This window comes from Salvelinus namaycush, chromosome 8 (assembly GCF_016432855.1).
Source record: "Salvelinus namaycush isolate Seneca chromosome 8, SaNama_1.0, whole genome shotgun sequence".
NCBI classification, from domain to species: Eukaryota; Metazoa; Chordata; class Actinopteri; order Salmoniformes; family Salmonidae; genus Salvelinus; species Salvelinus namaycush.
Window position 1 is genome coordinate 61,540,781 of NC_052314.1, and position 24,880 is coordinate 61,565,660.

General features: G+C 44.8%; 1 protein-coding gene across 1 annotated transcript in view; it reads left to right on the forward strand.

The window, feature by feature from the left end:
* The window catches only part of LOC120053033 (glycine receptor subunit alpha-3-like), a 112,462-nt gene that overhangs the window by 62,353 nt on the left and 25,229 nt on the right, over positions 1-24,880 (forward strand). The window contains exons 5-6 of the mRNA XM_039000280.1: positions 981-1,063; positions 4,720-4,857. Of these exons, the coding sequence (XP_038856208.1) occupies positions 981-1,063; positions 4,720-4,857 (221 nt within the window). The remainder of the gene's footprint in view (positions 1-980; positions 1,064-4,719; positions 4,858-24,880) is intronic.

A 24,880-nucleotide genomic window follows, 5' to 3' on the forward strand; every position in this document is an offset into this window, starting at 1 on the left:
AGTGACACGCACACACTTCGTGCAGATCAGCAGGTTGGGATAAGACTCGGGGCTATTCGTGGCAGCCAGACGATCGGAGGAGGATGCGGTGAGAAGTTACTGGGCTCGAATTCAGTCACGTTTGATCTATGTAGATTGATGCTTCTAATTGTGCATGTTATAAACAACATGGTTTTTTGATGATGATGAAAGGTTATACTGTATGGCTGGATTTATGTATTTTATCCACTGCTACATTCATTTGGCAGACCTTACTTGATTGACCCTGTTTCTACAAGGCCTAGTCTATGAGAGTCTATTTTGTTAACGTCTCGGCTATAGAGATGTATTCAGGTAATGAACTCAGATTTGTGCATCAACATTTTAATTTGATTACAATTATTTACTGTTAATCATTCTTGAATTTGTTAGGCTATACAATTAAGCAGCTTAATGCACTGATAAAACATTCATACATAAATTATTTTTCAAAAATAAAGTTTTGAATATGATAGAATATTGCATTCTATTAATACATCCTATGTGAATACTGTTCATTAATGTTAATTTGTGTATTAATAATGATAAACGGATAATCAGTCTGAAATTGAATATTTTGCGTATTGTTCATGTCCATATAGCCTAGGACAATGTGGTAAAGTCCTGTAATTCCTTATCCTCCTAATGATTTTTTTATTTTATTTTATTTGCTTGCTCGCCTCACTTTTCTGGGGGGAAAATCCATTAAACAGTGAATCAATTTTGTCTGGCCTTAGCAGAAAATGTGCTACCACCTAATGTGATGGGTACCTACATAAAGGATTTCAAAACACATTCATAACCCATACTTAACACATTCATAAGGCACGTGATAATGGTGATGAATATGCAAAGTAGTTATGAATGCCTAATGTATAGCCCCTTTCAAGTCAAACGATACCAATGCCTTATAGTTGTGATGTATACTCAAATGTTTTTATTTTCTATTGTCTGTTTTCCAGATTGACATTAACCCTTTCCTGTCCGATGGACCTGAAGAACTTCCCCATGGACGTACAGACGTGTATCATGCAGCTAGAGAGCTGTGAGTACAGCACTATAGTATTACTGTAGTAGTACTGCAGTATTTAGTATATTATCCACCCATTATAGCCCTGTGACTGCAGTATCCGTCGTGGATATTTGGAATAAAATGACAAAAGCCTGTTACGTAAAATGTTCAGATTGAATTTTTCATCTGACGGGCAGTTGGGAGCTTTTTATAGTTCCAAAAATAATGAGGTCACTGGTAAAATAATATGATAAGATTTGCGGTTGAGAGAGCGTGGGCATTGTTTTACCTGGGTAGGATAATAATGCCTTGTCATGCCAGTGTGGGTGGTATGTCCTCTTGTGACCACACAGATGCACGAATGTAGGCTCTCGCTTACACACACACACACACACACACACACACACACACACACACACACACACACACACACACACCGCTGACCTAATACTCTAGGCTCTCTTCCTGCCTGGACTGTCTCCATGGCCTTGTGGAATGGACTCATTCAGGCCAGTAGACCAGTAGTTATTGGCTATGAAGGCTACGAAGGCTGTTAGTGGAGGGTTATTAACATATATTTAGATATGCAAAAGTCTGCATTTCTAATAAGGGAGGACATGTATAAGCATATCAAGTGCCAGCTGAATATGTGCATATAAGGAGCATAATTATTGGAACATTTTACGGGGTAATCTTCAGATTGTCCTTGAGTAAAACATCAATATCTAGCTGCGTATATCGATATTAAAATTCATATACACTTCTTTCGCATAGTATTACTACATAATCTTAACCATAGTTTTGACCCATAGCACTTGTCCATTTAAGTGACTTTCAAGTCCCAATCACTCCATCCATCAAGATGAGCCGCCTCAATTTGTGAGTGGGGTTCCTACACAGCAGAAATCAATCCATGTGGACCATCAATCGCTATGCGTTCCCCAACTCTCGACAGCACACTCCCCTATTAGCTTTTACCACATGGACTAAAGGAAGTGTTCTGTTACCTTGTTAAAGATGTGTGGACTTGAGGAGACACAGCACTGGATGTGTCCGCTGTCCACTAAAAGATGTAGCAAATTGGCAAATACTTACATTTGCACAGAGGCCCCGAGTGTGTCACAAAATAATTCATGCCGATTGCTGCTGTGTCGCAGCTGCAAAGGCTTTTAGCCGGGACATCTCTGTCTCTGTGTCAGAGAGTTTGTTGTACTCCCCTCCCCTTGCTCTCTCGCTCTCTCGTCAAAACATGACTGTGGTAACGCCAGTCACAGGATAACACTTTACTCCCACAGAGCTAGCAGCAGTGGACACGCCGGACCCACTAAACTAAAGCCTGCTCTGCTCAGCCAGCCGCTGAACGGCTTGGATCAGATAGGCCAAGCACGTTAACCCACAGAAGATAATGTAGGAACACTCCAATCAGCATGAATTGGAGTCAATGACTTGAGGAATATATTGAAGAAATACAGAGGGAGCACATATGATATAATATGAATAATGTATTAACAATCTGTATGATGTGCTATAACTTGGTCTGAACGTGAATTGACTCTGAATTGACTCTATTTTTAATTAGCAAGGTACTGTGTTGAGGAAAGCGTATAATTTGACTTATAGGCAGAGGTTAGCATACATGGCCAGATGTGGGAGACATAGTGGAATCAATGTCCGGTAGTGAGTAGGAAGCCCTCCTTTATGTCTCCCTTCATTACCTACAAATTAAATATGTTCAGAGGGGCGGCAGAGGGTGGATTAATTTATATTAATAGTAATGACCACGCTAAATGACCCCCCCCCCCCCCCCCCCCCTCCCTCGGTCTCCTCTAACTCTCCCGTCTCCTCCCCGTCCTCCCTCTCCACCTCCCCTAAACCTTTCCTCCCCCCTCTACACCTCTCTAACATGTGGAAAGAAGTACAAAATGGACACAGAAACGCTATAATTACATGGAGCACCATCATTAATTGTTTTATACTTTTTTACCCACCCTGTCCGTTCCGGTGCAGTTGCGGGGGATAGTTACCATGGCGCTGTACTGTTTAATGCTTGGGGAGATCATTTGTCTTCATTTGTACGGCCTTGCGTTATTTCATTATTTTATGTACCACAGTTGGTGAGGCCCTTCTGGCTGGGTTTAGCCATTTAAATGTGAGTTCAAAGTGGAAAGGGAATGATGTTGATGGGTCGATGCCCGGTGTCTGGAATGGAGGGAAATAGATAGGCATGGGTTATTTTATGTCATTTATGAAATCTTATCAATTATAATGAATGGCTATGATGGTCGGTCTGTTGGGATACTGTAGCGTCATTTAGAATGTATGCATGGCCGGTATTTAGCCTAATAATGTCGTCATTTATTGGATTTGCATGGTGCTTTTCCAGATGCTCCAAGTGCTTAACATAGGGAAAACACACATAGGGGGAAACTCACCTCATCCACCACCTAAGACATAAACTGGCATTAGAAAATCAGCCATTAGTGCGAACCAATAGAAACGTAGGAGCAGAGGAAGTTCTGAGTCATGTTGTGACTACAGTACATTGACTCATACTGCGGAGGCTGCTTTGACTCATTTCATCTCCCAATATTAACCCAAGTGTCTGCACTGCCTAGTCCCCTGGGCTGGTGAACTGCATCATGGGATACTTCGGGTTAAAGATAAATAGCCTACATGCAAGGTTGAGATATATTCAAGGTGCTTCTATATCCAGCTGCAGATATTTCATATAATTTCTCTTGATTATTGAACTCTTGTCGGTATCTTTCAGTGTCCGTACGTTCAAAGATATATATTTTCCTACTGGAGACTGGATAGCTCTTTCGTCTTGCACAACAGTGCATACCTGTTAGAATGCCCGTTCCCTGTAGCTGGCTGATGGACACCATAGGAGATGTTAATGTTTCAAATGGAAAGAGGTCATTAGGATGACGAGAACTCAGTCAACTGGGACCTTATTCCGAGGAACAAACGAATGGATTCCCTTTTTCCCCATTTCAAGGTCCCAGTTTTACATGCAGTTCCTGGTCAACATGGCTTTAGAATCAGACCCGTTTTGTTCAACTGATTACATTAGAATACTCTCCATCCCTCCTCCTTTCACGTCAGTCCCTCCATTATCTGTAAGGCATCAGTCACATTCCATCCCTCCTCCTTTCACGTCAGTCACTCCATTATCTGTAAGGCCTCAGTCATACATTCCATCCCTCCTCCTTTCACGTCAGTCCCTCCATTATCTGTAAGGCCTCAGTCATACATTCCATCCTGGGAAATCATTGCCTGAATTACCCATTTTTTGAATGGATTAACCATTATAATCCAAGGTTGTTGTGGATTGGCCCATGAAGTCTGTCAGTGCTGATCCCTTTAGCACAGAAGACAGTGTGACATTAGCAACATTGATTCCTGGTTGATCTGTTGACATGAACAACTTCTCCTTGATGCAGTGTAATCTATAGCGTTGACATTTCATGTATGATACAGCATATAACACAAAGGGTATCCATGATGTTTTGATCTTCCCATAAATCTGGTCTAGGTGGAGATATGAAATGTATAAACCATCAAGTGAATATGTATTTATAAAGGATTTTTTACGTCAGCTGTTGACATTAAGTGCTTTTACTGTACAGTAACCCGGGCCTAGGCTATATTATCTGATTGCATGTCCCGCCTCTCTTCTTTTCCAGTTGGCTACACAATGAATGACCTGATCTTTGAGTGGCAGGAGAATGGACCAGTCCAGGTAGCTGATGGGCTGACCCTCCCACAGTTCATAATGAAGGACGAGACGGATCTGAGATACTGCACCAAGCACTATAACACAGGTAAGATACAACGGGAGTGTTTGAGGTCGAGTCCATTGCTGTCGGACTGTGCAGAAACACTCAAAATAATCTCTTCCATGCCAAATTAGACTACTATTATGTGATGAAGTTTAGTGAATATGCACAGAGCCTTCCTCAGGCTGTTCCACACAGTTAGAGTTGAAAGATGGGACCTTTTTATTGTGAAATCGAATTATGTCGTCGTGTGGCATCATCAACACCAACGCTAAGAATAATGGTGGGACAAGCGTCTTCACGCTTCTGCTTTGGAAATCTGCCACTCATTCAAAGAAAACAGAATGCACAAACTAGATAATGAGTTGATGGTGACGTGTTAATCATATAGTTTAACTAAATCGTTGAAAGAATGAACAATTCAAGAATTTACATTTATGAATGTACATGTTACGTGTTCATTTGAAAAGTAGAAAATTCATATTGCTCATCTAAATGACTTTGAGCCAAAACAGGCAGGCCAGTTTTACTCAATTCAAGATGGTTTCAATATTCACAGACTGAACATGCTGTATGGCTCACAACATTCTCGACATCAGCAGAGCTCTATTGCCGTTTCTTACAACCAGCAATGTCAGAGAACACGGTTCCAATTCGGGAATTCAACCGTGGTCTTCTTTCACATAACAGAAAAATACCTGCAGGTCTCTAACTCCACGTCTCCAGCTAACTGCACCACTATCTAATATTATACGTTTGGCCTTATTATCATTTTTTACTATTACCATTTGGAGAGCAATGTCACGAAACACGATTCTTACTCAAAAATCAAACTTTTTCTTCCTTCTCATAACAACACAATCGCTGCAGAGGCTTTCACAGCTAACTGCAGTGCTAGATTCATCCTAGGCCTAAGTGGGGCCTTATTCAGCTTCTTTGGCTGTGTTTAGACAGGCAGCCCAATTCGGATATTTTTTCCACTAATTGGTCTTTTGACCAATCAAATCAGATGTTCTCACGTCAGATCTTTTTTTAGAACTGATCTGATTGGTCAAAATACCAATTAGTGGGAAAAAGATCAGAACTGGGCTGCCTGTCTAAAGCAACTATAGACTTGTTTACAGCCAGCCAGCCAGCCAGTGAAGTGTGAGGCTCGAGTCAACCACAGCACTAGCTAGAGTGAGGGTGTGTCCGAAATGGCGCGCATATTCCCTATATAGTGCACTACTTTTGACCAGGCCCTATTTCAGATGCAGCCTAAGTGTGGCCTTATTCAGCCAGTGAATTGAAGTGCACAGTGGAGTAGGAGGCATTGCAGGTTGAATAATGGAGTTTCTTCTACCTGCATCTTTCATGGGCCTGTCATGTCCTTATTGCCAACGCTAAGTCAGCCTTAGCACGTCTGCTTCCTCACTCCTGGCTAATCAGGATTATGTTGTGCTGCAATTAACGAGACGGAGAAAAGGAAACGAAGATGTATTTTTAGATGACAGAGAGCAGCAGAGAGAATGGAAGAGGCTTGGATGGGTGGGTGGGTGTGTGGGTGGGTGGGTGGATGGATGGAGGCAGGAAGAGATAAGGGGGGGACAGAGAGAGGGGGGGTGCAGAGAGAGGGGGGGACAGAGAGAGGGGGGGACAGAGAGAAGGGGGAGTACAGAGAGAGAGGGGGGACAGAGAGAAGGGGGAGTACAGAGAGAGAGAGGGGGACAGATGTAGGAGAAGGAATATCATCTGATAATTGAAAAAGCTTGTTTTTTCCTCCTTTCGCTACGTTAATTATATATAACAAGCTCCTTAGTGCATGTCTAGGCTTCCGTGGATGACACGTCAACAGTGTTTAGAGTGAGGCTGAAACAGTCCCCTATCAATAAGAGGTTTGGCTGCTGACTACTTGAAAAGAGATTCAGTTTTAATACCAGTATCGCTTTTTCTTTGGCTATTATGGTCAATTCAACTTATAAAAAGAGTAAAAGCATAAATGAATACATTTTGGTAATACAGTAGCTATGGAATTGTTATTACAATTGCTTTTCACTCCATGGTAATGGTTTAATGTGCAGCCTTGGTGAACTGGTATACCACCAAACAGTCGCTAAACTAAAGCCCTCCTGAGAACTGTCAGGACCTCATTTTAAGTTCTTAGAAAAGCTTAATCATTTAGTTTTGTTATATGCACGAAAAAGCCAAAGTGTAGGCTTATTCTATGAATGGAGAGGGCCAGAACATGCCTCTACCCAGGCTGCTATTTTTAGAAGCTGTCAGCTCTCTGTCCTGTCTCACATAAGGAGAAGGAGACGAGAGAGAGATGGGGGGAGAGCAGTCAGGCAGGAAAGAAAGAGAGCACTCTGTGCTGGAGGAGGAGGCATGTAGCACTCCAGAATTTATCTGTGTTTGTTGTCAAGACATGATCTTGAGGAATAAACAGTGGGAGAGTTGTGTGTATAGGTCGAGGGCAAGTCAAGGATCACCAACATTCACTCACTTGCCAGGCGCGCACAGTGAGTTACTGAGAGAGAGAGGGGGGGGGGGGGGGGGGGGGGGGGGGGGTAGAGAGAGAGATGGGTAGAGAGAGGTAGAGAGAGAGATGGGTAGAGAGAGAGATGGGGGGAGAGCAGTCAGGCAGGAAAGAAAGAGAGCACTCTGTGCTGGAGGAAGAGGCATGTAGCACTCCAGAATTTATCTGTGTTTGTTGTCAAAACATGATCTTGAGGAATAAACAGTGGGAGAGTTGTGTGTATAGGTCGAGGGCAAGTCAAGGATCACCAACATTCACTCACTTGCCAGGCGCGCACAGTGAGTTACTGAGAGAGAGAGGGGGGGGGGGGGGTAGAGAGAGAGATGGGTAGAGAGAGGTAGAGAGAGAGATGGGTAGAGAGAGAGATGGTAGAGAGGGGTAGAGAGAGGTAGAGGTAGAGAGAGAGAGGTAGAGGTAGAGAGAGAGAGGTAGATGGTAGAGAGAGAGAGGTAGGTAGAGAGAGAGAGGTAAAGAGAGAGGGGTAGGGAGAGTGAGGTAGAGAGAGAGATACACACACACAGAGAGAGAGAGAGATACACACAGAGAGCGAGAGAGATGCACAGAGAGTGTGAAAGGGGTAAAGAGTAGAAGAGAGAGGTAGAGAGAGGGTGTAGAGGTAGAGAGAGGGTGTAGAGGTAGAGAGAGAGAGAGAGGTAGAGAGAGGTAGAGAGAGAGGGGTAGGGAGAGTGAGGTAGAGAGAGAGAGATAGATACACACAGAGAGAGAGAGAGATACACACAGAGAGCGAGAGAGATACACAGAGAGTGTGTGTGAGAGAGAGAGAGATACACACAGAGAGAAAGAGAGAGAGAGATACATAGAGAGAGAAAGAGAGAGAGATACACAGAGAGAGAAATAGTTACTTCACTGGACTCTGTGTAAACTGGAAACCATATATCCTGAGGCTGAATTTATTGTAGCTGGGGATTTTAACAAAGCTAATTTGAGAACAAGGCTACCTAAATTCTACCAACACATTGACTGTAGCACCTGCGCTGGCAATACACTTGACCACTGCTACTCTATCTTCCGCAATCCATACAAGGCCCTCCCCCGCCCTCCCTTCGGCAAATCCAACCACGACTCCATCTTGCTCCTACCATCCTGTTGGCAGAAACTCAAACAGGATGTTCCCATGACTAGAACCATTCAACGCTGGTCTGACCATGCTTCAAGATTATTTTGATCACGCGGACTGGGAAATGTTCCGGGAAGCCTCAGAGGATAACATCGATTTATACACTGACTTGGTAATTGAGTTTATAAGAAAGTGCATTGGAGATGTTGTACCCACTGTGACTATTAAAACCTACCCTAACCAGAAATTGTGGATAGAACTGAAAGCGTGAACCTCCGCATTCAAACATGGAAAGATTGCCTCTGCAAGGCAATCAAACAAGCGAAATGTCGATATAGCAACAAAGTTCAGTTGCATTTCAACGGCTCAGACACGAGACGTATGTGGCAGGGTTTACAGGCAATTACGGACTACAAAAAGAAAACCAGCCACATCGTGGAAACCAACAAACTAAACACCTTCTTTGCCCGCTTTGAGGATGATACAGCACCACCGACCCGCTACCAAGGACTGCGGGCCCCCCTCTCCTTCTCCGTGGCCGACGTGAGTAAGACATTTAAACGTGTTAACCCTCGCAAGGCTGCTGGCCCAGACAGCATCCCTAGCCACGTCCTCAGAGCATGCACAGATCAGCTGGCTGGTGTATTTACAGACATATTCAATCGCTCCCTATCCCAGTCTGCTGTTCCCACATGCTTCAAAATGGTAACTGAACTAAATGACTATTGCCCCGTAACACTCACTTCTGTCATCATGAAGTGCTTTGAGAGACTAGTCAAGGATGATATCACCTCCAACTTACCTGCCACCCTAGACCCACTTCAGTTTGCATACCGCCCCAACAGGTCCACAGACGATGCAATCGCCATCACACTGCGCACCTCCCTATCCCATCTGGACAAGAGGAATACCTATGTAAGAATGATGTTCATTGACTACAGCTCAGCATTTAATACCATAGCACCCAACAATCTCATCATTAAGCTTAAGGCTCTGGGTCTCAACCCCGCCCTGTGCAATTGGGTCCTGGACTTTCTGACGGGCTGCCCCCAGGTGGTGAAGGTAGGAAATATCTCCTCTTCGCTGATCCTCAACACTGGGGCCCCACAAGGGTGCGTGCTCAAACCACTCCTGTACTCTCTGTTCACCCATGAGAAGGTGGAAAGCTTCAAGTTCCTCGGCGTACACATCACGAACAAACAGAAATGGTCCACCCACACAGACAGTGTGGTGAAGAAGGCGCAACAGTGCCTCTTCAACCTCAGGAGGCTGAAGACATTTGACTTGTCAACTAAAACCTTCACAAACTTTTACAGATGCACAATTGAGAGCATCCTGTCAGGTTGCATCACCGCCTAGTACGGCAACTGCACCGCCATCAACCGCAAGGATCTCCAGAGGGTGGTGCGGTCTGCACAACATGCCACCGGGGGCAAACTACCTGCCCCCCAGGACACCTACAGCACCCGATGTCACAGGAAGGCCAAAAAGATCATCAAGGACAACAACCACCCGAGTCACTGCCTGTTCACCCCGCTATCATCCAGAAGGCGAGGTCAGTACAGGTGTATCAAAGCTGGGACCGAGAGACTAAAAAACAGCTTCTATCTCAAGACCATCAGGCTGTTAAACAGCCATCACTAACACAGAGAGGCTGCTGCCTGCATACAGACTTGAAATCCTTTGACACTTTAATTAATGGACTTTAAATAATACCACTTTGATCATGTTTACATATCTTACATTACTCATCTCATGTGGTGTATTTTATACCATCTATTGCATCTTGCCTATGCCGCTCGGCCATCGCTCATCCATATATTCATATGTACATATTCTTATTCCATCCCTTTACATTTGTGTGTATAAGGTAGTTGTGTAATTGTTAGATTACTTGTTCGATATTACAGTACTACACTGTCGGAACTGGAAGCACAAGCTTTTCGCTACACTCACATTAACATCTGCTAACCATGTGTATGTGACAAATACAATTTGATTTAAGTGATTTGAGTCTTCTTGGGTATGACATTACAAGCTTGGCACCCCTGTATTTGGGGAGTTTCTCCCATTCTTCTCTGCAGATCCTCTAAAGCTATTTTCAGGTCTCCAGCGATGGTAGATCGGGTTCAAGTTCGGCATCTGACTGGGCCACTCAAGGACATTCAGAGACTTGTCCCGAAGCCACACCTGGGTTGTCTTGGCTGTGTGCTTAGGGTCGTTGTCTTGTTGGAAGGTTGAACCTTCGCCCCAGTCTGAGGTCCTGAGCGCTCTGGAGCAGGTTTTCATCAAGGATCTTTCTGTACTTTGCTCCATTCATCTTTGCCTCAATCCTGACTAGTGTTCCAGTCCCTGCTGCTGAAAAACATCCCCACAGTATGATGCTGCTACCACCATGCTTCACTTTAGGAATGGTGCCAGGTTTCCTCCAGACGCGACAATTAGCATTCAGGCTAAAGTGTTCAATCTAGGTTTCATCAGACCAGAGAATCTTGTTTCTCATGGTCTGAAAGTCTTTAGGTGCCTTTTGGCACTCCAAGCGGGCTGTCATGTGCCTTTTACTGAGGAGTGGCTTCCGTCTGGCCACTCTACCATAAAGGCCTGATTGGTGGAGTGCTGCAGAGATGGTTGTCCTTCTGGAAGGTTCTCCCATCTCCACAGAGGAACTCTAGAGCTCTGTCAGAGTGACCGTCGGGTTCTTGGTCACCTCCCTGACCAAGGCCCTTCTCCCCCGATTGCTCTGTTTGGCCCGGCGGCCAGCTCGGGGAAGAGTCTTGGTGGTTCCAAACTTCTTCCATTTAAGAATGATGGAGGTCACTGTGTTCTTGGGGACCTTCAATGCTGCAGACATTTTTTGGTACCCTTCCCCAGATCTGTGCCTCGACACAATCTTGTCTTGGAGCTCTACGGACCATTCCTTCGACCTCATGGCTTGGTTTTTGTGCTGACATCTACTGTCAACTGTGGGACCTTTATATTTCCAAATCATGTCCAATCAATTGAATTTACCACAGGTGGACTCCAATCAAGTTGTAGAAACATCTCAAGGATGATAATGGAAACAGAATGCACCTGAGATCAATTTCAAGTCTCATAGCGAAGTGTCTGAATACTTATGTAAATAAGGTATTTCTGTTTTTTATTTGAAATAAATTTGGGGAAAAATCAAATAAACTATTTTTGCTTTGACATTATGGGGTATTGTGTGTAGATTGCTGCATTGTTTTATATAATCAATTTTAGAATAAGGCTGTAACGGAACAAAATGTGAAAAAAGTCAAGGGGTCTGAATACTTTCCAAAGGCACTGTTGTTACAAAGAGAGAAAGAGGGAGAGCCTTATTGACTGAATTTCATTGACAGGAGCTCCCAGGTAGGTCGCGCTGAGGTCCCATGGGGCAACCAACCGTCTGTCAAACACATTCCTGTGGGTGCCCCTCCACAACCCTTTTCACTATAGTTGAATCAGGGCTTGAAAAACACCTATTGATTGGACCAGTTGATGGCGATGCACAGAGCCCTGCATAACTGATTTAAAGAAAATACCACATACCAGACAACTGATGTTCAGGTTGGGTTTAGAATGGAGGAAATGTGTTGTTTAGGAGAAGGACTATGTTAAATACCATTATCTGAGTGTTAGATCAAACTAAATGCACTTAGATCTGTCTGGTACAGTAACAGTAGCGACCTTGGCAAAAACATACACCACCTACCGTTGCAAACCATTGAAAAATGTTTTGCTATGGCTTGCCCTAGTGAACACAACCCAGACGTCATTCTCCAGAGGCTTTCTTTCCCTCTGACCCATTGATGTCTAAAGTGCTCCCGGTGAGATCAAACCCAGGCAGGATTTGACCAATCTCCCTCAGCGAGAGATCTAATGCTTCAATATTCAATTCTGTGGGGCCCGGCTTCACAAAAGGGTTGGACACACTCCCATAGGGTGCCATGGCCCATAGCCAGTCTGCATTGCTGTGGAACTCTATTTATACGATTTGACCGTTTCAGTCCATCGAGCTCCAGCTGAGCTGAGTGCCATTCCAACTGATAGACCGTACCTCCGTCTTCTTTGAGCGCCTGGTCTACACGGTGGTGATTGAGCTACCAGGTGTTGGATCCTATGGTTAGTCTCCTTTCCTTGTCAAGTTCCTAGCAAAAGAGGATTTCATCCACCAGGGATTAACCATCTTCCTGGTTAAATAATGGTTAGATAGGTGGAGTTAAATCTCTCTCTCTCGCTCTCGCGCTCTCTCTCTCTTTCTTACACATCGACATATAATGCTTATACAGTAAGCTAATCCGACTTCTCGCGGTACAATGCTTGTGTCACATCATACAGCCTGTTCTCCTCTGAAACAGTCAGCCAGCTATCCTGTTGCTGCAGGATTATTTTCCTGGTCAAATTAAGATCCAACATCTGTATCTGGAGTAGCATGGGCCCTGAGCTCCCTATGAACCCTGGGTAAAACTCACTGAAGTGGCTAATAAGAAAGTGAAGAGACAGATATGGAAGAACCTGCAGTGATTGTGATAGCCTGTGGTTGTTCATCTAGTTGAGCGTACTGATTTATAAGTGGCTCTGAATAAATGTATAGGTTAGATGTGAGGGTGTTTTATATTATTTTCCTCTATGGTTGCAAACGCAGCATACAAAAAGGATTAAATGTACTGCAATTCAATCTAAGGGAATGTTCTCTTCTTCAATGGTATAATGGAGGTTGTGTGTCATCCTGTGATGACGAATCATAACAACCAATGTCACAAATCCCTCAACGTTTGTTTTGGTTTTGGATTTATTCATATTAGGTTTGTTTTGCTTGTGTTTTTGTCCTTCTCTGCTATGGGAGTGGAGCGCTTGGACCCTGCCGTCCCTCCCCCGGCGTCTGTTAATGTTGTAAATTATATCCAGGGTAGAATCATCTCCCTCTCTCTGTCTCATAATCTTTTTAAAAGGATATCTGGCAAATAAATAGACGTAACGGATGGCAGTGGGGTGATATCCTAGATCTCTGCTGAGGTCAGTGATGATTTCCTACTGTTCTGAAAGGTTTTAATTCTAGATCCATGATTACTAGAACTGATATTCCCATTCATGTTGACGTTCTGTGATGAGTGATAATTCTGTTTCTATGGAGCTCAACTCAACGTTTGTCGGTTTAACACTATCTGCTGCAGATGGTTGATAATCGGCAGTGGAAACGTGTCGGTCGAGTCAACAGAGACAAAACATTTTATTTTCACCAAGCGAGAGGAGGGGGTGCCGATGTAGTGCTGCAGAAGCCGTATGTGGTGGCTTTGTTTTGATGCCAAGCATTGGAGCCCTGCCATGTTTGTTTGGTTACACTGTGAATGGCTGTAAACAGTTATGGGCAGTATACACTGAGTGTACAAAGTATTAGGAACACCTGCTCTTTCCATGACAGACTGACCAGGTGAATCCAGGTGAAAACTTTGATCCCTTATTTGATGTCACCTCAGTGTAGATGAAGGGAAGGAGACAATTGAGACATGGATTGTGTATGCTTATTTTTTATTTAACCTTTATTTGGACAGGGAAGACATATTGACACCTAGGTCTCTTTTTCAAATGTGCCCTGTATGAGATATATACAGTACCAGTCAAAAGTGTAGACACACCTACTCATACTATTTTCTACATTGTAGGGGGAAAAAAGATCCAATTGGTCGGCTCCTGTGGATTTTTGTTATCTATTGCCAGCAAAATATCCAGGTGTCACGCTCGTCGAAATGACCGGACCAAGGTGCAGCGTGGTGAGCGTACATTTTCCTTTATTTTAAATGTCGCCAACAAAACAAGAAACACCAAAAACGAACGTGAAGCTTACTAGGGCTATACAGGTCACTAACAAAGACAACTACCCACAACTAAGGTGGCAAAACAGGCTGCCTAAGTATGATTCCCAATCAGAGACAATGATCGACAGCTGCCTCTGATTGGGAACCACACTCGGCCAAACACATAGAAATACAACACATAGAATGCCCACCCCACATCACACCCTGACCTAACCAAATAGAGAAATAAAACGTCTCTCTCAGGTCAGGACGTGACACCAGGTATGATTTTTCTGTAAATGGCCTAAAAGAAAAGCTTTGACTATAATTTCTCTGATTATTCAGCAAGTTTCCCTTATCAGCATCCAGACCAATATAATTGTGAATAGGCTTAGAAGTTATTTCAAAGAGATAGCCCACTTAAATAAAATGGTGATTAAATGCATCAATTATGGATTTTTTTCCATAATGAGGCCAGGGAATTAATTTGTTGTGGCAGAGAGGAGGAAGTAGAACTCTTCAGGGATTTGACAGTTTTCCAGACTTTTGCCAGGTTCCCATTACAATCTGAAAGAGCAGTTACACAATCATCAGAATTTCTGATTTTTATGTGTGCCATTCAGAGGATGAATGGGCAAGACAATAGATTTAAGTGCCACACAGGTTTGAATGTGTCAAGAACTGCAACGCTGCTGTGTTTTTCACACACAACAATTTCCCGTATGTATCAAGAATGGTCCACCACCCAAAGGACATCCAGGCAACTTGACACAACTGTGGGAAGCATTGGAGTCACCACGGGCCAGCATCCCTGTGGAACGCTTTCGACACCTTGTAGAGTCCATGCCCTGACAAATTGAGGCTGTTCTGAGGGCAAAAGGGAGTACAGGGTGGGTGCGCACCTCAATATTAGGAAGGTGTTCCTAATGTTTTATACACTCAGTGTATTTGTTTATTTACAGAGAATATGTACAGTTAAGTTTACTGTACATAATTCAACTCCACAGCTGTTTCTGAAGCCGTGGTGCTCAACTTACATCCACAGTCATGAAAGTCATTGAATATCAAAGTCCAATCCTCCAATAGGGTCTCTCCAAACATACCTTAGTCTCAGTCTGTCCTTCTGTGACCCTTGAGGCTTTTCTTTCTGCTTGATTGAGATCCATACAGTGTCTATGTGTGTCTGTGTGTGTGTGTCTGTGTGTGCGTGCTCTTTCTGCTTTATTGCCATCGACTTAGTGTCCAGGCGGTGTGCAGCATTTATCCCACAGGAGATCAATAATTCACTGGGTCACTCTGGAGAGATGGACACTGTCAATCAGCTCAGAGGAGATGGCACGGCTGGGGTCACATATTCACACACACAGCCGCGCATGGACGGAGGCACGCACACTCACACAGGCACATACACACATGATAGGGTCGAGCGCACTGCAGGCAGCGTTCGAGCGCTCACACACACACACACACACACACTGATTTGATTTGGCCCATTGATCTGTGATGGCCTTGTCTGCCATTCCCATGGCCTCATTTACTGTAATACTGCAGTTACTGAAAGAGCTTCTGAAGTGCTGTGGATCTGATTGATGGAAAGATTAGACACAGTCATGCATTATCCTTAATGAGAGATGATGGAGATGAATAACATTGGCTATAGGTCATTTTACTCTCTGTGAAGTTAACTTCTATATTAGCTTCACTCGCCTAGTTAAACTGACTTGCCTAGTTAGATAAAGGTTAAATAAATAATAATTCATTTACATTTACATTTAAGTCATTTAGCAGACGCTCTTATCCAGAGCGACTTACAAATTGGTGCATTCACCTTATGATATCCAGTGGAACAACCACTTTACAATAGTGCATCTAAATCTTTTAAGGGGGGGGGGGGGTTAGAAGGATTACTTTATCCTATCCTAGGTATTCCTTAAAGAGGTGGGGTTTCAGGTGTCTCCGGAAGGTGGTGATTGACTCCGCTGACCTGGCGTCGTGAGGGAGTTTGTTCCACCATTGGGGTGCCAGAGCAGCGAACAGTTTTGACTGGGCTGAGCGGGAACTGTACTTCCTCAGAGGTAGGGAGGCGAGCAGGCCAGAGGTGGATGAACGCAGTGCCCTTGTTTGGGTGTAGGGCCTGATCAGAGCCTGAAGGTACGGAGGTGCCGTTCCCCTCACAGCTCCGTAGGCAAGCACCATGGTCTTGTAGCGGATGCGAGCTTCAACTGGAAGCCAGTGGAGAGAGCGGAGGAGCGGGGTGACGTGAGAGAACTTGGGAAGGTTGAACACCAGACGGGCTGCGGCGTTCTGGATGAGTTGTAGGGGTTTAATGGCACAGGCAGGGAGCCCAGCCAACAGCGAGTTGCAGTAATCCAGACGGGAGATGACAAGTGCCTGGATTAGGACCTGCGCCGCTTCCTGTGTGAGGCAGGGTCGTACTCTGCGAATGTTGTAGAGCATGAACCTACAGGAGCGGGCCACCGCCTTGATGTTAGTTGAGAACGACAGGGTGTTGTCCAGGATCACGCCAAGGTTCTTAGCGCTCTGGGAGGAAGACACAATGGAGTTGTCAACCGTGATGGCGAGATCATGGAACGGGCAGTCCTTCCCCGGGAGGAAGAGCAGCTCCGTCTTGCCGAGGTTCAGCTTGAGGTGGTGATCCGTCATCCACACTGATATGTCTGCCAGACATGCAGAGATGCGATTCGCCACCTGGTTATCAGAAGGGGGAAAGGAGAAGATTAATTGTGTGTCGTCTGCATAGCAATGATAGGAGAGACCATGTGAGGATATGACAGAGCCAAGTGACTTGGTGTATAGCGAGAATAGGAGAGGGCCTAGAACAGAGCCCTGGGGGACACCAGTGGTGAGAGCACGTGGTGCGGAGACAGATTCTCGCCACGCCACCTGGTAGGAGCGACCTGTCAGGTAGGACGCAATCCAAGCGTGGGCCGCGCCGGAGATGCCCAACTCGGAGAGGGTGGAGAGGAGGATCTGATGGTTCACTGTATCAGAGGCAGCCGATAGGTCTAGAAGGATGAGAGCAGAGGAGAGAGAGTTAGCTTTAGCAGTGCGGAGCGCCTCCGTGACACAGAGAAGAGCAGTCTCAGTTGAATGACTAGTCTTGAAACCTGACTGATTTGGATCGAGAAGGTCATTCTGAGAGAGATAGCAGGAGAGCTGGCCAAGGACGGCACATTCAAGAGTTTTGGAGAGAAAAGAAAGAAGGGATACTGGTCTGTAGTTGTTGACATCGGAGGGATCGAGTGTAGGTTTTTTCAGAAGGGGTGCAACTCTCGCTCTCTTGAAGACGGAAGGGACGTAGCCAGCGGTCAAGGATGAGTTGATGAGCGAGGTGAGGTAAGGGAGGTCCCGTGTGGCTCAGTTGGTAGAGCATGGCGCTTGCAACGCCAGGGTTGTGGGTTCAATTCCCACGGGGGGACCAGGGTTCAATTCCCACGGGGGGACCAGGATGAATATGTATGAACTTTCCAATTTGTAAGTCGCTCTGGATAAGAGCGTCTGCTAAATGACTTAAATGTAATGTAAATGGAGAAGGTCTCCGGAAATGGTCTGGAGAAGAGAGGAGGGGATAGGGTCAAGCGGGCAGGTTGTTGGGCGGCCGGCCGTCACAAGACGCAAGATTTCATCTGGGGAGAGAGGGGAGAAAGAGGTCAAAGCACAGGGTAGGGCAGTGTGAGCAGAACCAGCGGTGTCGTTTGACTTAGCAAACGAGGATCGGATGTCGTCGACCTTCTTTTCAAAATGGTTGACGAAGTCATCCGCAGAGAGGGAGGAGGGGGGAGGAGGATTCAGGAGGGAGGAGAAGGTGGCAAAGAGCTTCCTAGGGTTAGAGGCAGATGCTTGGAATTTAGAGTGGTAGAAAGTGGCTTTAGCAGCAGAGACAGAAGAGGAAAATGTAGAGAGGAGGGAGTGAAAGGATGCCAGGTCCGCAGGGAGGCGAGTTCTCCTCCATTTCCGCTCGGCTGCCCGGAGCCCTGTTCTGTGAGCTCGCAATGAGTCGTCGAGCCACGGAGCAGGAGGGGAGGACCGAGCCGGCCTGGAGGATAGGGGACATAGAGAGTCAAAGGATGCAGAAAGGGAGGAGAGGAGGGTTGAGGAGGCAGAATCAGGAGATAGGTTGGAGAAGGTTTGAGCAGAGGGAAGAGATGATAGGATGGAAGAGGAGAGAGTAGCGGGGGAGAGAGAGCGAAGGTTGGGACGGCGCGATACCATCCGAGTAGGGGCAGAGTGGGAAGTGTTGGATGAGAGCGAGAGGGAAAAGGATACAAGGTAGTGGTCGGAGACTTGGAGGGGAGTTGCAATGAGATTAGTGGAAGAACAGCATCTAGTAAAGATGAGGTCAAGCGTATTGCCTGCCTTGTGAGTAGGGGGGGAAGGTGAGAGGGTGAGGTCAAAAGAGGAGAGGAGTGGAAAGAAGGAGGCAGAGAGGAATGAGTCAAAGGTAGACGTGGGGAGGTTAAAGTCACCCAGAACTGTGAGAGGTGAGCCATCCTCAGGAAAGGAACTTATCAAGGCGTCAAGCTCATTGATGAACTCTCCAAGGGAACCTGGAGGGCGATAAATGATAAGGAATTCACTCAGTTAACCTATTTCAAACAATGCGTTCTCAGAGCACCAGAATGCAGACTTGCTGTACAGTATACAGCTCATCTTTATATTCTTCTTCAACACCTCTGCGTCAATGTTTTTCTGTTTGCCTGAACCACTCTCCCAGGCCAACCAGAGAGACTTTGTTTCCCGACAGCTTCCATTTAAACTCCAAGGCCAACTTCCTCCATTCTTTCCAGTCATAAAGGATGCTGAGGCAACAGCGGTGCTCTGTCTGGCTCTGGTGAATGCCAGTGTGACATGTGTTTATGAAAAGGGAGACAGAGCGGAGAAAATGTACTTTACTGATGGGTTCAATGTTCCATGCTTATAGACCACTCTCCATGGGCTAGCATAGCATACCAGTCAGCCTTGTCAATCAAACTGACTGGCCACAGGGTCTTCACGCTGGTGTCACAGGGACATTGACCCACGCAATTCGAGGGTAGGCATCAAAACCGGCCAAGCCAAGCCAATCAGGATGCAGAATCAGCAGCACTTCCTGTTTATTATTTGGTTTCTTCCTGTGTGTCCTGTTTATGTGTGTGTGAGCAGGCCGTGGGGCTACTTATGCTTGGTGACTACAGTACAGCATGTGAGTGTTATCCTCTATGGCAAAGATTCTTCAACTTTTTCAGCCTGGGACCCAAATGAGAAATTCTGTGTTTTTCTGGGACCCAAGCTTAAGGAAATATGCAACTATACGTAAATATCGGTACATTTCATTGCCATTATGCCTAAAACAAATATGCAATATAGACAAAAACAAATAACAATGAAATACCCATAAATCTTTTCATGTTTATTTTTCCCCGTTAAAAACACTCTTACATACCTGTCTAGGTTGGAACTGTTGCTGTTAAATACAATAAATAATTTCATTCTGAACTGGATTAAACAGATTGATCACATCACACAGATGTATAACAGAACACACACACACACGCAGGCTTTTTGATCGTGCAACCCTAAGTAACAGTACAGATGAATTCAGGCCTACTGTACATCTTACTGTATAAATTATAGTTGATAGAAAGTCTAGGTTGAAACTGTTGCTGTTAAAATACATATTTTTTATTCTGAACTGGAATAAACTGCTTGATCACATCACACAGATGTAGACCAGAAAACACCTACATACACACATTCCTAATGAGAGGTGTGTGGCTGGTTGAAGCTTCCAACAAGCAGGTCTATTGTGGGCTCAGTTTTTAACAGTACAACACTGAGGTCATGCTCAGCATTGACACTGTTTCTGTACTTGAGAACCCTGACTTGCATAGGTACGTGGTGCCAAACTGGATCAGAACATCTACTGCTTTCTCAGTCAGGCAGGAGACCGCTTAATGCTGCAGATGAGCAACCCAGAACTGTGTGAGTGTTTGCCTCAAAAATCATCTTGCTTCAATCAGTTTATTCCAGTTCAGAATAAAAAGTATTACTTGTAACAGCAACAGTTCCAACCTAGACTTGTTTTCAACAATAATTTCTACAGTAAAATGTACAGTAAGCCTGAATTATTCATCTTCATCTGTACTGTTTCCTAGGGTTGCACTCTCAGTAGCTAGTTAGCTTGCTTTGGCTAACGTTAGCTGTTAGCTGTGTAACGTTACAAGGCCAGGGGATTGTTTGAAAGATTAACTCACATCTACTACGATGAGAGATAGTACTCCCTTATTTCTGCTTATCATCACCTGTTATAAAATGACAACAATGCCTTGTTAGTTGACTTACTTTTCCACTTTTAAAGCACTGTTTCCTGAAGCATTCTACCCTGTTCTGAAATAACTCACTGGGTTTCCGATCATGCTGTGGATGTTTGGTCAAGACCTGTCGTTTTATTAATTTGTTCGTTTTGGGAGACTCATTACTAAGCACTTCCACACACAAAACACATTGTGGGCGCTCCTCGTTATTCCTCAACGTTTGTATGAAAGAGACAAAAACTGTATTTCCGTTTCATGACGACTGAGCTCAGTCAGAACTTGTGAGTCCATTTCATGACAGCGGTGAGTGATGGCGAGTGGGAATAACAAGTCAGTGGCTTGTACCACAGCGCTGCAGCGTGTGGGTCGCGGAGTGATCTTCAACAAAACTGCAGAAAAAGATCCGGTGAACCGCGAAGCACAAGGGCATCTCCCTCTACCTCTCCCTCTCCACTCGCGCAGCTGCCAAACTGAGCAGAGACCGCTGCTAAGCAGAGAGCGCACTGAACCGAGAGTGCAGTTGCACTTGGCCAAATCAAATCCAGTAATTAATGAAATATTTATACATTATTTGGGTCGCAACCCATAATTTAAGAAACGCTGCTCTATGGGGCTTACATGGCTAGCCTCCTAGCTGCCTGACTGCCTGCACCCCTTGTCTTGTTGTGATTGCAAACATACATATACAGACACACACTTACTATACACAGGGATGCTGGCCCATGTTGTGTCAGGTTGGCCTGATGTCCTTTGGTTGGTGGATCGTTCTTTATACACACGGGAAACTGTTGAGCGCGAAAAACCCAGCAGTGTTGCAGTTCTTGACACAAACCGGTGCACCTGGCATCTACTACCATACTCTGTTCAAAGGCACTTAAATCTTTTGTCTTGCCCATTCACCCTCTGAATGGCACACATACACAATCAATGTCTCAATTGTCTCAAGGCTTAAAAATCCTTCTTTAACATGTCTCCTCCCCTTCATCTACACTGATTGAAGTGGATTTAACAAGTGACATCAATAAGGGATCATAGATTTCACCTGAATTCCCCTGGTCAGTCTGTCATGGAAAGAGCAGGTGTTCTTAATGTTTGGTATAGTCAGTGGGGACCAACAATTGATTCCCATTCAAACGTATATTTCCCAAAGCCTAACCCTAAACCTCACCCCTAACTCTAATTTTAAACCTAACCCTAAAATAGCATTTTTTACAAGTGAGGACTGGCAAAATGTCCCCACTTCTCAGAAGTTTTGTTGGTTTACTATTCTTTTGAGTGCTTTTGGTACTCACAGTAATAGTAAAATGTGTACATGCGCACGCACACACATACACGAACCAACACATCAGTACACTGAGGTTGTCTACACTTGACACTTACATGCGACTTCTGCTATCAGAATGTGAAGATATCATTGAATAGATGGATCTAGATGCACAAAAGTGTCTTTGTGGTGTGATTGTGTTCAGATCTGACTAACTACTTCAGGAGGTGGTCAGGGCTGCATTGTGTACGGATTTCTCCTCAGTCTGGACGCAATCAGGCTACCGAAAGTGCATACAGTGGGCGACAAGTCTCCAGAAAACGTGTGTTTTGGGACCGAGAGACACCTTTTCATTATAACGTTGGAGGAAATGCTATCCAGCTAGCTAAAAATATTTTTTGTTTGGCTAGAGTTATGCTAACCCGTTTGCCACCCCTTTAGTGTTGCTTGCTAGCTAGACACAGAGGTTAGCTGGCTAGTTTGCTACAGTAGTTAGCTACTGCCGTCAGTTGTTGTTGTGTTATTATCATATTTAGCCTATTCCACCATTTGTAGAATACATACTGGCATTTGAATATAGCGCAGGAAAGGGGAATCCGGACACACCGTGGATACGGTAGACACATTTGCAAAGTAGGTGAAAATGCACGATGTGTTTGGAATTCCATGATCAGAATACTAAAGCTGCATGAACTGTCAAGTCTAGACACGGCCTGACACACACACACACACACACATCTCTACTACATGCCTCCTCTCCCTCAGAGACCTAGACCAGAAAGAGAAGGAACGGTGGAGCAGAAAGAGTCAGAGACGAGGATGAAAGGAACGGAAGACATTTGATATTATCAGAACCCAGCAGAGAGTGAGTGAGAGCAGAAGGAGTCAGAGACGAGGATGAAAGGAAAGGAAGACATTTGATATTATCAGAACCCAGCAGAGAGTGAGTGAGAGCAGAAGGAGTCAGAGACGAGGATGAGAGGAAGACATTTGATATTATCAGAACCCAGCAGAGAGTGAGTGAGAGCAGAAGGAGTCAGAGACTAGGATGAAAGGAAAGGAAGACATTTGATATTATCAGAACCCGGCAGAGAGTGAGTGAGAGCAGAAGGAGTCAGAGACGAGGATGAAAGGAAAGGAAGACATTTGATATTATCAGAACCCGGCAGAGAGTGAGTGAGAGCAGAAGGAGTCAGAGACGAGGATGAAAGGAAAGGAAGACATTTGATATTATCAGAACCCAGCAGAGAGTGAGTGAGAGCAGAAGGAGTCAGAGACGAGGATGAAAGGAACGGAAGACATTTGATATTATCAGAACCCAGCAGAGTGAGTGAGAGCAGAAGGAGTCAGAGACGAGGATGAAAGGAACGGAAGACATTTGATATTATCAGAACCCAGCAGAGAGTGAGTGAGAGCAGAAGGAGTCAGAGACGAGGATGAGAGGAAAGGAAGACATTTGATATTATCAGAACCCAGCAGAGAGTGAGTGAGAGCAGAAGGAGTCAGAGACGAGGATGAGAGGAAGACATTTGATATTATCAGAACCCGGCAGAGAGTGAGTGAGAGCAGAAGGAGTCAGAGACGAGGATGAGAGGAAGACATTTGATATTATCAGAACCCAGCAGAGAGTGAGTGAGAGCAGAAGGAGTCAGAGACGAGGATGAAAGGAAAGGAAGACATTTGATATTATCAGAACCCGGCAGAGAGTGAGTGAGAGCAGAAGGAGTCAGAGACGAGGATGAGAGGAAGACATTTGATATTATCAGAACCCAGCAGAGAGTGAGTGAGAGCAGAAGGAGTCAGAGACGAGGATGAAAGGAAAGGAAGACATTTGATATTATCAGAACCCAGCAGAGAGTGAGTGAGAGCAGAAGGAGTCAGAGACGAGGATGAAAGGAAAGGAAGACATTTGATATTATCAGAACCCAGCAGAGAGTGAGTGAGAGCAGAAGGAGTCAGAGACGAGGATGAGAGGAAGACATTTGATATTATCAGAACCCGGCAGAGAGTGAGTGAGAGCAGAAGGAGTCGTTTGTGGGTGTTTTGTTGTAGGGCGGCATCATGTGGTGTAGAGGTTATAGCAGTGACTCATGGGACTAGAGAAGTGCATTAAGGGCCACGTGGCGTTTGGCCCTGAAAACCCAGCTGCCCATGGAATTCATTCAGAATTATTGCAGTATATTCCTCAAGAGACTACAGAGTCCTAGTGTGAGAAATGAATAACGGTATCTATACGGTACAGATATCAGTGAGGCAGGCCGTGTCCCAAAAGACCCTATTCCCTATGTGGTGCACAACTTCTGACCAGAGCTTGGGTCAGTAGTGCACTATGTAATGGATAGGGTGCCATTTGGGACACAGTCATAGTTAATCTAGCTAATGGACAATTACATTTTATGTAATAAAATAACATGGGAAATTTTCTCGCTCGTCCGATTCAAAGGTCAACCATCCCTGAAATGAGCCGCAATCCAGAGACAAAAAATGTGAGGTTTCTTTCTGTCCATCCGGTCCATGTACAATGAAGTCTGTTTTACAAAACTGGTTTAAATAAACTATTCCTCCATTGTTGTAACGGTTGTCCTCCTCCTCTTCGTCCGAAGAGGAGGAGTAGGGATTGGACCAAAGCGCAGCGTTGTTATACGACATGATATTTATTAAACAAGACGAAAACTAAACACACTTGAGAATTTACAAAATAATAAACGAAGTCAACAGACCTGAACAAACGAACTTACATATGAACGAAGAACGCATGAACAGGTACAGACTAGACTAGACTACACAAACGAACGAACAAACGAAACAGTCCCGTGTGGTGCACAGACACAGACACGGAAGACAATCACCCACAAACAAACAGTGTGAACAGCCTACCTTTATATGGTTCTCAATCAGAGGAAACGTCAAACACCTGTCCCTGATTGAGAACCATATAAGGCTAAATACCAATGACCTAAACATAGAAACACAAAACATAGAATGCCCACCCAAACTCACGCCCTGACCAACTAAACACATACAAAATTAACAGAAAACAGGTCAGGAACGTGACAATTGTCCACCCCAAGGCCTGCACTGACAGCTTGTCACAGTTAA